At 39.8% G+C, this 15061-nt stretch overlaps 1 protein-coding gene across 2 annotated transcripts in view; it reads right to left on the bottom strand.

The window, feature by feature from the left end:
• MTFR1 (mitochondrial fission regulator 1) overlaps positions 1-12898 on the bottom strand; it is a 35581-nt gene extending 22683 nt beyond the window's left edge. Inside the window, exons 1-2 of one of the 2 annotated variants that reach the window (XM_087825409.1) lie at positions 12831-12898; positions 1662-1802 (exon numbers count right to left, since the gene is read on the bottom strand). In XM_087825409.1, coding sequence (XP_087681535.1) covers positions 1662-1727 — 66 coding nt within the window. In that variant the 5' untranslated portion in view covers positions 1728-1802; positions 12831-12898. Of the gene's footprint in view, positions 1-1661; positions 1803-12232; positions 12301-12830 lie in introns of those variants that run through there. The other variant, XM_087825410.1, reaches the window with a different exon arrangement.
• Between the last annotated feature and the right edge of the window lie 2163 nt (positions 12899-15061).

The raw sequence follows: 15061 nt of genomic DNA, 5'->3' as shown, positions 1-15061 counted from the left end.
ACCTGGCTTAAGTATTGCTTTAATAACTTTACACTGGATCTGGGTGGGAAAACTTTTTAAAAAAAATACTTTCAAAAATGTGAAGATCAGACTTGTACTTGGAAAACCATAAGACATTGAAGAAAGAAACTGAGGTCTTGGTCACTGTGGCTCAGTTGGTTAGAGCATCATCTGGTGCACCAAACAGTCATGCGTTTGGTGCTGGTCAGGCTGTGGGTTTGATACCAAGTTGCCCGGGGCGCATATGGAAGCAATCAACTGATGTTTTTCTCTCTCTCTAGAATCAAAATCTTTGGGTGAAGATTAAAAAAAAAGAAATTGAGGAAGACACAAATAAGTGGAAACATGTGCCTTGTTCATGAATTGGAAGTATTAACATCATTAAAATGTCCATACTACCCAAAGCAATTTATAAATTCAATACAATTCCTATTAAAATACCAATGGCATATTTCACAGATCTAGAAAAAATACTCCAAAAATTTATATGGGACCACAAAAGACCCCAGAATAGCCTCAGCAATCTTGAGAAAGAACAACAAAGTTGGAGGTATCAAATTACCGCTATCAAACTATACTACAAGGCCACTATAATCAAAACAGCCTGGTACCGGCATAAGAACACACATATAGATCAATGTAAGAAAACCAAGAGCCCAGAAATCAACCCATGTCTGTATGGTCAATTAATATTTGACAAAGGAGGAAAGAGCATACAATAAAGAGTTTCTTCAATAAATGGTGATGGGAAAATTGGAAAGGAATGTGCAAAAAAATGAAACTAGAACACCAACTTACACCATACACAAGAATAAACTCAAAATGGATAAAGATTTAAATATAAGTCACAAGACCACAAAAATCCCAGAAGAGCCCTGGCCGGTGTGGCTCAGTTGGTTGGGCATCGTCTGGTGCACCAAAAGGTTGCAGGTTCCATTCCTAGTCAGGACACATGCCCTGGTTGCAGGCTTGATCCCCAGGATACATGAAACAAACTGACAGAGGTCAAAGGGGAGGGGGATGGGGGGGAAGTAGATGAAAGAAAGTGATGAGATTAGCCAAAGAACATATATGCATAGCCCATGGACACAGACAACAGTGTGGTCTGGCCAGAAGTAGGGAGTATGGATGCTGATTGGAGGTAGGTAAAGGGGGAAATGGGGGACATCTGCAATAGTGTCAACAATAAAAAATTTTTAAATGTCAAGACCAGAACCCATCTTTGGCACAGAATAACCATATTACACTAATTTTTTTCATGTTTATAGTTGTTATATTAAAGCAGACATGACTTTTTATTTTAAACAGTTGTGTGATAAACCACATTATAATAGAATTCAATATTAATAATTCTACAATACTGGGTAGTCATGTGTTAGTCAAACACATTTCATTCAATGATTTCTATATATATTTAACCTCTTTCCTCCCTAATAATACATTGCTTTTAACAATCAAATGAATATTGGTAAGTTTTCAATATAACACAGAAAGTTACTCCTTTACTTGAGATGCTAGGTAAAGTTTCTCTTCTATCATTTAAATAGTAAGCAAATTAAATAGCACATAAACATATTGAATTGTTGGTCATATACAGATTCATTTCCCTTTCTCAGAAAAGAATCTTGTCTGAATTTTAAAAATTAATTTTGAGCACTCACCGATTGCATGCTTACTCCAACTTGTTGAAAAACCATCCTAATTAGGCGCTTAATCCAGCCAAGCATTTAGATGGTAAAGTGTCTCCAAATTTGCATTTCAAGTACTTCAGGTGTACATAGCAGCACATGGTCCATAAAACACTAAAATTTTAAAATGCAAATATTAAAATGAAATATTTAGAATCTTTACTGTTTGCAACATGTCTCACAAAATTAGTCTAAAACATTTTAAACTGTCTAAATTTACTTGAGAGAGAACAAATTTTGCTTATAATCAACTCTGAGTAAACTAACAGTACAACTTTTTTAAGTATTTCTTTTTCCAATCAGGGTTCTTAGTTAGGAACAAAAACCTACTTTTGGCTAATTTTAGTAGGAAATATATTTATGAAAAGATATCTAGTAGATAACAATCTTACCAGAACCTGACTTACAGGCTACACAGCCAGGAAAGACATCCAAAAACTGCAGCAGAATTGATCCTGGAAAGACACCACTGCTACTGCCACCCCTGACCGAACAGAATCTACCAGGTCTGGCTTTTGTCTCACTTCCTCTTGAGTTGCTGTCTGTATGCATTTGCTTGGCTAAATCTACCTAGCTATAGTTATAAGAAGGTTTTGCCACCCACCAAAAATCATAAAGGCATTCCAGAAATATGGAAAAGGAATTCAGATGCTAGGAGGTAAAAAATGACAAAAGTCCTTTCACACTTATTCGAGCACTATAACCCCTGCCACTCATCACCCTGTCCCATATATATGTATATATGAGAAAAAAAATCTCACTGATAAAGGCAAACACTTAGTAAAAGTGTATCAACCAATCATAAAGCTAGTAAGAAGGTTAAAAGACAATAGTAGTATAATCATGTGTAAATACAATAAATTAAGGGATACAGACACCCACACACAAAAGATATAAAATATGATGACAAAAATGAAAGGAGGGTGAGTAATAAATGTAGTGCTTTAAGAATGCATTCAAACTTAAGCAACCATCAACTTAAAATAGACTGCCAAAAACAAAGCTTGGTATATATGAATCTCACAGTAACCAGAAAACAGAAACCTACAACAGATATACAAAAAATAAAGAGAAAGGAATCCAAACAAACCACTATAGAAAGCCATCAATGTACAAGAGAGCAAAAGAAGAAAGAAAAAGAACACCACCAACCAGCAAACAATAAAATGACAATAACCATCCATAATTACTTTAAATGTAAATGGCCTAAATGCTCAAATTGTTATCGGAGACAGACAGTCGCAGCACCTTCCCGGTGTTCCCCCAATTCGCCACGATGGCAGAGGGGGACATTCTTACACTAAGCACACCAAAAGCTAGAAAGATAAGTGGGCAGGACCCAAGCTTTCAGAAAACTAGACAGATGAATGGATAGGGCCAGAGCACACGGAAAGCTAGAAAGATAAATGAACAGGATCCCAGCATGCCAAAAGCTAGAAAGATCAATGGTCAGGACCCAAGTGCACCCAAATCTAGCAAGATAATTGGACAGGGAAAAAAGCCCTCTCCTCCCTATGCCTATCCCTATCCCTATCCCTTAATCCCGAATCCCTAATCCCTATCCCTATCAGACCCACCAGCTTGAGCAAGAAGGAGATGTGATCTTTAAGACGGAAGTCCACCATTCTCCCAGGTCGCAGGGCACCTGAATAAAACCTATTTCCTTTTGCGCCAGTACCGGCCTCATGATTTTGGCTTTTGTTGGCAGCAGGCAGCCAAACCTACGTTTCTTAGTTACGCAATCAAAATAAATATGGTGGCTGAATGAATTAAAAAAACAACACCTGTACATATGATGCCCACAAAAGACTCACTTCAGATTAAAAGACACACATACCAGTATTACATGAAATGTTAAAGGGTCTTCTTTAAGAAAAAGTGATACAAAATATGAATAATAAAATGGCAATAATTACATATCAAAAATTGAATCTAAAAAACAAAACAAACAAACAAGCAGAACAGAAACAGACTCACAGATACAGAGAACATTTTTGATGGTTGCCAGATGGGAGGGAAGTTAAGGGGATTGGTGAAAAAGGTGAATGTAATTAAAATAAAAATTATAAGTAAATAAATAAAATGTCCATATTACCCAAAGCAATCTACAGATTCAAATGCAATCCCTATCAAAATATTAACAGCATTTTTCACAGAACTAAAATAATCCTGAAATTTATATGGAACCACAAAAGATCCCGAACAACCACAGCAGTCTTGAGAAAGAACAAAGTTGGAGGTATCACACTACCTGATATCCAACTATACAAGATCACAGTGACCAAAATAGCATGGTGCTAGCATAAAAACAGACATACAGATCAATAGAACAGAACAGAGAACCCAGAAATAAACCCATGCCTATGTGGTCTATTAATATTTGACAAAGGAGGCAAGAATATACAATGGGGTAAAGAGTATATTCAATAAAATTGGACAGGCAAATGTAAAAAATTAAACTAGACCACCTTCTTACACCATATACAAGAACAAACTCAAAATGGGTTAAAGACTTAAATATAAGACTTGAAACCATAAAACTGAGACAAAACATAGGCAGTAAAATCGAGGGTGTTTCTCTTAGCAGTATTTTTTTCTGATGTATTTCCCCAGGTAAAGGAAACAGGAAAAAAAATGAAGAAATGGGGCTGCATCAAACTAAAGTTTTTGCACAGCAAAGGAAACCATCAACAAAATGAAAAGACAATTCCATCAAATCACAATGGTAATTACCTTTGTATGGGGGGGTATTAGCCAGAAGGGAGCATAAAGGAGTTTTCTAGAGTGCGAACAACTATTTCTTAACTTAGGTGGCATTACTTAAGTGTTTGTTTTGTGATAAGTTATTGTGCTATCCGTCTGTTTGTGCATTTTTCTGTTATACTTTGTGTGTTTTACCTCAAAACAAAAAAGGTTTAAAAAATATGGCTGCCCTGGCTGGTGTGCCTGGGTTGGAGCATAGTTCCATGCACCAAAAAGTGGCCAGTTCAATTCCCGGTCAGTTATTTAAAAACAAAACAAACATAGCTAAGGATGATCAAGCTGCATTTTGTTTCCTAGGTTCTCTAGGAATATACATGTAAGTACATGTGTATATATACATACATATGTGTGTATATATAATTTTATATATATATCAAATTTAACTTCTGGAAATTTTATATTGGTATGGGCTTATAGTCTAGTCTACTCTGGCACAGACTATAAGAAACAGTAACAAATTACTTTTTGCGGAGAGCAGTACTTGGCAAGGCAGAAAACCAATACTAAATGAGAAATAGGTAAACTTTGAAAACAGACTTTCTTTTCACTCCACAAACACCTTGAAAATATATACTAGTACAGTTATACCAATTAAAGTTTAGAGCAATTAAATCAAAGATAATACAAAATACAGTAGTCCCCTTTTATCTATAGTTTTGCTTTCCACAGTTTGTTACCCACTGTCAACTGTGGTCCAAAAATATTAAATGGAAAATTCCAGAAATAAACAATTCGTAAGTTTTAAATCGTGCGCCATTCCTAGTATGACAAAATCTCACACAGTTATTCCATCCGATTAGTCATATATCATCTCTTTGTCCAGTGTATCCATGCTCTATACACTACCCACCAGACTGTCACGCTACAGTAGTGCTCATGTTCAAGTAACCCCTATAGTAGCCTAATGGGGACCACAATGCCTACATCATTCACCTTACGTCATCTTCATCTCCTTATGCATGCACTGTATCATCTTACAGCACAGGAAGGAGGGTGACTATAGTAAAATCTGGTATTTTGAGAGAGATTTCATATAACTTTTATTACAGTATATTGCTATAATTATTCTATTTTATTATTAGCTGTTTAATTTATAAATTAAACTTTATCATAGGTATATATGTATTGTAAAAAACATAGTACATATAAGGTTCAGTACTATATGTGGTTTCAGGCAACCACTGCAGGTCTTGGAACATAATCCGAGGATGAGGAGGAGCTACTACAATACTACTTACAACTAAAGCAACATATGTTTTTGAAGTAGTTAAAACAATTTAAATCAGTATAGTTTCAGAATAACTGTTAGCAGTAATAACAGTTGTCATTAAATTTAAAATGCCAAAAAATCTGCCCTGGCAGGTGTGGCTCAGTTGCTTGGAGCATCACCCCGTGCACCAAAGGGTTGTGGGTTCGATTTCTGGCCAGGGCACATACCCAGGTTTCCCATTCGATCCCTGGTCAGGACTCACACAAGAGGCAACAGATCAATGTATCTCTCTCTCCCCCTTCCTCTCTCTAAAATCAATAAAATAAAATTAAAATTAAAATGCCAAAACCTTTAAAAGCTACACTACATTGGGGATTATTTTAGAAGGTATTTGGGAACTATTCAAGGAAATGGTCATTCAACTATTTTCACAATGAGAGAGGAATAAGATCATTTTATAGGGGAGTCCAAGAAGATTAATGGAACATTCTTATTCAGCTGGCTAAATTATTAGAATAAAGTTTCCTCTTCTCAGAATAGTAAGAGGTTAGGTACACCATTATCAGTGAATCCCAAATGACAGTGTACATTCTGGTGTCAAACAATGAAAAAGAAAAATAAGAACCGTGAAGTAAAAACAAAAACTCAATTTAAAGTTACTGTAGTTTATTTTAAGAATATGTCCTTCCTACCTTTTTGATGTAAAAATGCCTTTCATTTTAGGATATGGGGACAGTACATTAATGTTACTTGATTTTGAAAATAATGTCCTTACTTGTCACAATGAAAAGTTATCAACCCTATGTAAACAATCTAAGCTACTTTCTGGAAATTCAACTTGAAATTCAAGTCTAGGGGCCACTGCTACGCTTCACATCAGTCTAGTCGAGACTTTAAGTCAGAACACTTTACCATAGTGTAAAACAATAATATAGTATTGAACCTATGGGTAAAATTTACTGGCAATAATTAAGTACACTGGTATAGTCTCCCACCAACAAGCAGAATCTGACATAGAATGACTTTTTTTTTTTCAGTACACCAAGGAGTAAATTTCATGACCTATGGTACATCTCTCAACAAAAATCTCTTTAGATAAGTCTAACAACACAAGCTAATTAAAATTTGATGAAAATTCTTTCAAGTTAATATGTTTTAGATATGAAATTAAACTGAAGAACATTTTCTGTAACATTTTTAGAGGTCAACATTCTCTCCATGACATAAAAGAGATTAGAGGTAGTTATATTTCCATTTAAATGAAAGGTCTGCCATTTTCAGGTAAGGATCTCTGAAATATAACCTTACAGTGAATGGCATTAGTATTTTCTTCTTAAAGTACTTTTATTTAAGCATTCCTATACAAATAAAGTTAGTACTCTGGCATCAATTTTAAAACAATCTTTTTTTTAAATGTTTTTATTGATTTCAGAGAGAGGATGGGAGAGGGAGAGAGACAGAAACATCAATGATGAGAGAGAATCATCCATTGGCTGCCTCCTGCACCCCCCCCCCCACCACCAGGGATCTAGCCCACAACCCGGGCATCTGCCCTGAACGTGGCACATACCCAGTAATCAAATCATGACCTCTGACGTCCTAGTTTGTGGGTCACGCTCAACCACTGAGCCACTCTGGCCAGTGCTTAAAATAATCTTTTGAAAAGACTGTTCAAATACCTTAAGTGAACCTGAACATGAGCAGAAACACACACACACACTACCTGGAAGTCAATATTTTTCACTGACTAAAAAGTGCTGTCCTTGGCAAACTAATGAAAATTCACTACAAAGTTGATTTTGATAAATTATGTAATAATTAGCCCCCTTCATATTAGATGTGTAAAAATTGCCTTACTAGCAAGACTCACTAAATTATACCTTTGTAAATTAAGATATTTAGGGTTTTTTTTTTTAATGTTTTTACTGATTTTAGAGAAGGGAGGGGGAATGGAGAGGAAGAGAGAGAGAAACATTGATGGGCTGCCTCCTACACGTCCTTTACTGGGGATCAAGCCGAACCTGGGCATGTGCCCCCAGGTAATCAAACCAGTGACCTCTCAGTGCATGGGACGACACTCAACCAACTGAGCCACGCCAGCTAGGGCAAGAGGTTTAGTTTTTAAAAGCTGGTAAGGGTATTTACCATTACTGAAGCATTAGTTGTAAAAGATAAAATCTAGAGGCATACTAAATGTCCATCAATAAAAATTAGTTGCCCTAGCTGGTTTGGCTCAGTGGTTAGAGTGTCTGCCCACGTACTGAAGGGCCCTGGGTTTGATTCTGGCCAAGGGCACGTACCTCAGTTGGCAGGCTGATTTCAGGCTGATCCCTGGGGCCCTGGGATGTGTGCAGGAGGCAACCAATCAATGTGTCTCTCTCACACTGACGTTTCCCTTTCTCTCTTTCCCTCTTTCCCTCTTTCCCTCTTTCCCTCCCTCCCTCCCTCCCTCTCTACCTTCCACTCTCTCTGAAAAGCAATGGAAAAAATATCGAGGATTAAAAAAATAAAACAAAGCATAGAAATAGTGGTAAAATAAGATACTTTATGTATATACATACAAAAAGATTTGAGAAGAAACTAAAGCTTTAATATTGGCTCTGAGGATTGGTAATGGAATCCTCCACTTTTTCTTTGTTTACACTTATGCACTTCTGTACTGTTTATATGGTTTTTAACAAAATATTACTTATGTAATTTTTAAAGACCAATAACATTTTTTAAACAAAGTAAATAAAATCTAAAAAGTAGAGACATAAAAATTATTCAAACTTTGGACAGTATAATAATAAAATTAACAAAATATAAACTTCGGGGAAACATTATTTCCCAATATCGGACATTATGAGTTACAATTTTTTATGATTTATGTCATATCTTAATGCTTTTAATAATTTAGTTAAGTCAACTAACTTTTAAAAAAACTTTACCTCATCTCAAGCAATAATATCTTTGTAATGAAATCTTGCCATTTTAGGATATTTTTCTCAATACACTTAAAAACTTAACTATAGGTTGCACTCCCTATCTAAGTCCAAAGGGACTGAGATAGAGATACCTTGTCCTGGCTGGTGTGGCTCAGTTGGCTGGGTGTTGTCCTGTAAACGTAAGGGGTGCCAGTCAGGGCACATGCCAGGATTTCGCATTTGAGCCCCAGTAGGGGTCATGCAGGGGGCGCCAATCAGTGTTTCACTCTCACATTGATGTTTCTCTCTCCTCCTCTCCCTTCCTCTCTCTCTAAAACATCAATAAAAACATATTTTTTATAAAAGTCGTTAATAAAATTTCTTAAAGAAAAAATATTTTATATATAAATAGTTACATACTAAAGAATTATGATTATTTTTTAAATATATCTTTACTGATTTCAGAGAGGGAGGGAGAGAGAGAGAGAGAAACATCAATGATGAGAAAGTCGTCATTGATCGGCTGCCTCCCGCATGCTCCACGCTGGGGATCGAGCCTGCAACCCAGGCATGTGCCCTGACCAGGAATTCAGCCTCAATCTCCTGGATCATAGGTAGATGCTGAAGCACTGAACCACGCTTGGCCGGGCTCTGATTATTTTTATAGTAATGGAGACTTAACTTCCTACTTAACTTCTGACTTTTTAAATATGTACAACTAACTCATACTAGTCACATCCAGTTGTAGAAATTAATTTATTAAGTAATATCAATTTATACAATACAATTTGTCTAGTAATAGTGACTTGCAGATTGACTGGCTGGCAACAACTTCAGTATCATAAATGAACTGTTTCAGAGATGGCATGTGCTGATTCCAAAAACTACAGCCCCAAGTGCTCTCCTGGCTGATACAGGTATTTTATTAGCCATTATGCAGAATTTAAGAGAAAATAGATAAGTGATGGAGAAAACCATTTGCCACTTGGATATAACAAGTAATTATTATCCGTAATGAATATAAAGTTCTTGCAAATCAAGAATCAAAAAATCAGAAACCCAATGGAAAAAGGAAAAAGACAGGACCGGGAGTTTTTATAAGTGGAAGCACAATGGACAATAAATATGAAAAAATGTTTAATGATCTCACACTACTAACCAAAGAAATGTTAATTAAAACTGTTATCTCTTTTTCCCCCATCAAACTGACAAAGATAAAAAGGGAGACACCTCAATATGGGTAAAGGTATGGGCAAAGTACAACCTTTCTGGTGGGCAACCTAACAAAAGCAATTTTCACTTCTAGAAATTTGTCCTAAAGAAATATTCTGACACGCAAAATTCTGAATAGAAAAAGCTGTCCTCTTACGTATTAGGAATAATTGTTTAAAAACTGGAAAAGAAACAAAAATATCTAGCAAAAGAGGATTGTTCAAATACACACTGGCACCTCATGCATACTGAGTCTAACCTTACTTCTAGACTTCTGAATCACTCAACTACAGTAGAAATCCTAAATCCCAATTGAACAGATCTTCTCTACTGACCTCTGAATAAACCCAGCTGATTCTACTTCCTTAATCCTCTAACACTCTTGGATGAAGATTCTATTTTAGAAGATTGGAAAGATGAGGGATGCAGATGAAAGACTTAGCACACTTAAAAACCCAACAGTTTTAAGTCTAAAAAATAAAAGGTCAATAACATAAGATTACAAAATAATTTATAATCTCATTTTTGTTAAAAAAAACACAAAAACAAAAGGTGTATAGGCACATTCATTAAAAAGGTCCAGAACAGGAGTTGGCCCTTTTCCTGTAAAGGGCCATTTAATAAACATTTTCTGCCCTTGTAATTAAAAAGCATAGCCATAGGCCACATGTAAATAAGTATGGCTGGGTTTTTAAAAATCACTTATGGATACTAAAATTTGAATTCATATAATTTTCACATGTCACAAATAGTATTTAAATTTTTTCCCCCCAACCCCTTCAAAATGTAAAACTCACTCTTACCTCTGAGTTCATACAAAAACAGGCCTCGAGCCAGTTTAGGCTTTGGGCTCATAGTTCACCAAATCCTAGTCTAGGACATACACTAGAGCAGGGTCAGTGGTTTATCCTTAAATAATGGGATTAGTGTCCTTTTGTTGCTTACCTATCTTGTGTAATTTGTATCAACAGCACACAATAAACATGTAAAAGAATACTTAAATAGAGCGTAGTTAGCACTTGGGAGAGCAATGATACAATAATACTCATCATCAAGACTGCCCAAGAAAACCTATGGAAACTGAAGTTCACCAGCATTTATTTCAGAACCTCCTATACCACTGTACCATGCTCTTTTCCTCTCTCCTTCTCAGACTATTTTTTTTTCTCCATCCCTTTGCTTATGTCCATAAGTTCACCAGTTACCCACATCTATTTCTTTTATATTCACCAGGTCAACTCATGTCACTTCTCTGCTCAAGTTCCTAACCTTACTTCTACACTTCCTAATTACTCCCCTACAGTAGGAATCCTAACCTCCAATTCTACAGGCCTTCTCTACTGCCCTCTGAATAAGCCCAGCTGTATCTAGTTGCTTACTCCTCCAACACTGTTTGCATGAAGATTGTCTTAGCAGATTGGAAAGATGAGGGATACAGATGAAAGTATTCAAAATAAATTGCCAATATATGCTAAGTGCCAAAGGAGGTAGACTATTCATTGATGTATATATTTTTACCCCTGTCCCATACCCCTTTAACTGGCATATACTATAGGAAAAAACAACAACAAACACTTGTACTTATTGAACTACACCTATACGTTCTCATAACTTTAAAATTCAATTGTATTAACGTTTTACAGTTTCAAAGAAACAAAAATGCCTATACTGCTGTCGTACTTATGTAAATTTCCAAGATTTTTACCCCATTATGGAGTTGTAGCTCAATAGAAATAATTTTCCAGTTACACTTACTCAACAATTCTTAGGACGTTCAATTATGGTTAAAAGAGCAAGGACTTTGCAGTGACCAGGGTAAGCGTCCTGAATCCCAGGCGTGCCCCCGGCCCTTAGGTCAGCGTGAATTTAGGCAAATTGCGTAACCTCGCTAAGCCTCTTCTCCCCTTACCTGTAAAATGGGGTATCTACTTCACGCAGCTGTTGTAAAAATTAAAGGAACAGGTGGAAACAATTTCATAGTACTTCATACAAATTAAGAGCTCCCCGAATGCAAAACATCAGTACTATTATTACCGCTCAAAACCAGTAATGCTACTGCCAAGACTAGATTATTGGGTACCTTTGTTTTCAGTGATTTTGAAAACCTGAGCAGAAGGTAGTTAAACTGCCCGGTGGGAGAACTGCCCACATTCCTGTAGCAAAAACTGAATTAGCGCCGTCTGCACCTTAACGTGTGCCTTGTTTTACACAACCCCTCAAGAAAGCAAACGACTGGAAAAGCAGCATGACTACTGACCCCCGCAAAGCCGCAGAAATATGTAAAAGAGATTAAATGATACGTGTGGGATCTGCTTCAAATTAACCTGGGAAGGTGCAAATCCGGCCGCGTATCGGTAATGGACGAAACTGGGTGACGGGCACGCCCAGTCCTTCACGCCACCCTCTCACCCCCCGCAGAGCTTGAAACTTTCCATAATAAAACGTGGTTTTACGTGTCCAAAGGCCGATCATTTCTTTGAGGCTACGCGCCAATCCCGGTCCTGGTCAGGAAGAGCCGCCGGGAAGCTCTCGGAGGCGGAAAGCCGAGCAGCAGCGCGAGCCGCGCGAGGCTGCCTGCACCGCCCCGGCGGACCGCAGCGCGCTCCCCCTCCCGGAGCCCGGCCGCGAGGCGCAGCCGCCGAGTCCCGCCCGCCCAGTCCCGGGAAACGGCGCACCACCCACGGGGGCCGCCGCCTGGCGGCCGGCGAGCGAGCTGCGCGCTCCGACGGCGGGGGAGGGGGCAGATACGGGGTAAATGGGTGGGTGGGTGAACCCAGCCTTCGGGGCAATTCTGCCGCCTTCCCTCCGCTCCGCCAAAGCTCCAGCCCCACCAGGGCCCTCAGTCGCCCCGGCTGCCGAGAACCTGTCCGTTTCCCTTCAGCCGCGGGGCAGCCACCCAACCGGCCCACGAAGCTTGCCGGCTTCCCCGCAAGCCCGAACCCCTCTCTGTCAGCTCCTGCGCTGTTACCAGGGCTTCCCACCACCGTGAGGCCCAGGGGCGCCTCCGTGACCCCAACCTAACCGCTTCCCCAAGTCCCCAGCCCCAGTTACCTCAGCCGCGAGGCAGCGAAGCGTCTTTCTCAGCTTCCCCCGCTTCCAGCTTGGCGGTCCCAGGACGTTGCTGCCAATCATCCAATCTCCTCCCCAAGCCAAGGCCAGACTAACCAATCACCGGCTTCCTCTGGCCCGGAGGCGGGTCCAGAGCCCAGAGCCGAAGGCTAGGGTACCGCCCCACGCTCCGGCCGCCTCCTCCCGTAGCCTGTGTGCGCACGCGCGGGGCGCGGCGGGGTGCGGGCGCTTTCTCCCGGACTTCGCTTTGTGGCCTCACGGCTCCTCCCTGGGAAGTGCTTTTGTACGTAAACTTAAAGCTGTAGGTGTGCTGAACGACCCACATTCTGAATGTAGCCTTAAGTGTGTATTACCTTGAAAGAAGCTGTGAGTTTTAAGCCCTTGTTAACCTATGTTGAGCCCTTCCATCCCACGCCGTAGAGGCTGGTGCTCACGCTGCAGACCTTTTGTCTCTACGGGCCTCATATCTACGGTGTGTTTGTGTTTAGGGGAGAGTGAGCGTGCGTGGTCCTACAAGGTCCCTGGTGGGTGAGGATTTTACTTTACCGTCTTCAGTTCCAGCATCTCTTGACTCTGATTCACTGGGACATGTTCTTTTTAATAGTTGACTGTTTAGGACACTCTGGATTTCAAATAATTCTGCTATGAAAATATAGTAAGGTATGTGAAGGCCTGGTAAAAGTTCCGTAGGTAGGGTGAAAAACCTGTCAGTGTTTCTGCACGGCCCCTCGGGAGGCTGTGGCTGATTGGCCGCCTCGCTTACCCTCCCATCGTAATAGATACCGGAGGTCACGCGCGGGCGCCGAGCTCCCGAGCTCCTCCCGGCTCCCAGGTCTCCCCAGCGAGGGCTTTCCTCTTTCAGCAAAAACATTAATTGGTTTACTCAACAAGGGCTTTTGTGGGGCCCACTATGACAGTACAAAGATTTTTTTTTAAGCCTTGAACTACACCCTCAATGAGCCTACAGGCTAACGAGGAGATAGAAATACAAATTTAACCAAATTGTTTATACCAAATGTTATAATGAAGGTGTGGACGGAGGGAGCCTGGAAGCCAAGCCCTCCTGGGGGCCCAGGGAACACACCAGAAAGGAGTGAGTGTGAGGTCTAGGCACTGGGTGTGCTTGTTGCCACTGGGGTGTGATTGAATCTAGCCTCTCGGTACACAGAGCTGGGAAATACTATCAACTCGTTTTTCAATTCACCTCTGTGACAGGCAGCGTAGGAGGTGGCCACCAACGATGGCTGCGTCCTGGTATTTCCGACCTCATGTAAACCCCTCCTGTTGAGGGTGGGTTGGACCTAGGGATTTCCTTCTAATAAATAGAATACAGCAAGTGTGATGGATATCATTTCCAAGATTAGGTTACAAAAGACTGTGGCTTCCGTCTTGCTTGCTCTCTCAGTGTCTCCTTCCCTTGCTCTGGAAAATGTCAGCCGTCATGTTGTGAGCTGCCCTATGGAGAGGCCCAGTGGCAAGAAACTGGAGGAGGCCTCTGGTCAATAACCAGCAAGAAACTAAGACCCAAGACCCTATGTCCACCCGCAGTGAGAAACTGAACCCTGCCCACAGCCATGTGAGTGAACTCAGAAAAAGGTCCTCTTCCACTTGAGCCTTCAAATGACTGCAGCCCCACTGACACCTTCACTGCAGCCTTATAAAAGACCCTGAGCCAGAGATATCCAGCTAAGCTGCACATGGATTTCTCATACACAGAAGACTTGAGATAATAAACGATTGTTGTAGCAAGCGGCTACATTTTTTAGTAATTTTTTAGGAAACTGGATAACTAATATGATTTATGTCTCCAACACAAGATCAATGGTTCTTAAATATACTTTGGAGCTTGTTTAAAAATACCTAAGCCCAGCCCTGGCTGGTGAGATGAGCATTGTCCAGTGCACCAAAAGGTTGTTGGTTGGATTCCCGGTTGGGGCATGGGTTGGGGCACATGCTCTGGTTGTGGGCCCTGTCCTCAATGGAGGGTATGCAGGAGGCCACTGATGGATGCTTCACTCTCTCATGGATGTTTCTCTCTCTCCCTTTCCCTTCCTCTTTAAAAATCAGTAAAACTATATAAAAAACAAAAACAAACAACCCCCCCCCATAAGCCCAGTCCCCTTCCCAGAACCTTAGGTGATTGTTCTGCATGACTAACTTTGGAAACTAATGTAGAAGATTACAGTTAAACCATTTGGGGATTTTAGAAGAAA

This window comes from Miniopterus natalensis, chromosome 16 (assembly GCF_054644295.1).
Source record: "Miniopterus natalensis isolate mMinNat1 chromosome 16, mMinNat1.hap1, whole genome shotgun sequence".
Taxonomy (NCBI): Eukaryota; Metazoa; Chordata; class Mammalia; order Chiroptera; family Miniopteridae; genus Miniopterus; species Miniopterus natalensis.
The sequence above is the reverse complement of the archived record's forward strand: the minus strand, read 5'-3'. Positions and strand labels throughout refer to the sequence as shown.